The sequence below is a fragment of the Geospiza fortis genome, unplaced genomic scaffold, assembly GCF_000277835.1.
Source record: "Geospiza fortis unplaced genomic scaffold, GeoFor_1.0 scaffold675, whole genome shotgun sequence".
In the NCBI taxonomy this organism is placed as follows: domain Eukaryota; kingdom Metazoa; phylum Chordata; class Aves; order Passeriformes; family Thraupidae; genus Geospiza; species Geospiza fortis.
Window position 1 is genome coordinate 29981 of NW_005055018.1, and position 250 is coordinate 30230.

At 62.8% G+C, this 250-nt stretch overlaps 1 protein-coding gene across 1 annotated transcript in view; it reads right to left on the reverse strand.

The window, feature by feature from the left end:
• Positions 1-207, reverse strand: part of LOC115949195 (metabotropic glutamate receptor 6-like) — a gene marked incomplete at its 5' end in the record, with an annotated part of 2492 nt that extends 2285 nt beyond the window's left edge. Inside the window, one exon of the mRNA XM_031065671.1 lies at positions 128-207. Within this exon, the coding sequence (XP_030921531.1) occupies positions 128-207 (80 nt within the window). The remainder of the gene's footprint in view (positions 1-127) is intronic.
• Positions 208-250: the final 43 nt, after the last annotated feature.

Below are 250 nucleotides of genomic sequence, written 5' to 3' on the forward strand. Positions count from 1 at the left end.
GGCGAGTCCCGCCCGATGCGCTCCCGCCCTGGGGAACCAGAGACCCCACATGGGCACCCCAAACCTGCCACAGCACCCTAAACATGCCATGGGTACCCCAAACTCATCAGGGGCACCCCAAACCTGCCATGGCCAGCACGGCATCAATGGCAAACTGCACCTTCACCTCCTCCTCACAGGGCGAGTCCTGCCCGATGCGCTCCCAGCCTGGGGGGTTTGGGATTCCAAATGGGCACCCTAAATCCTCCAT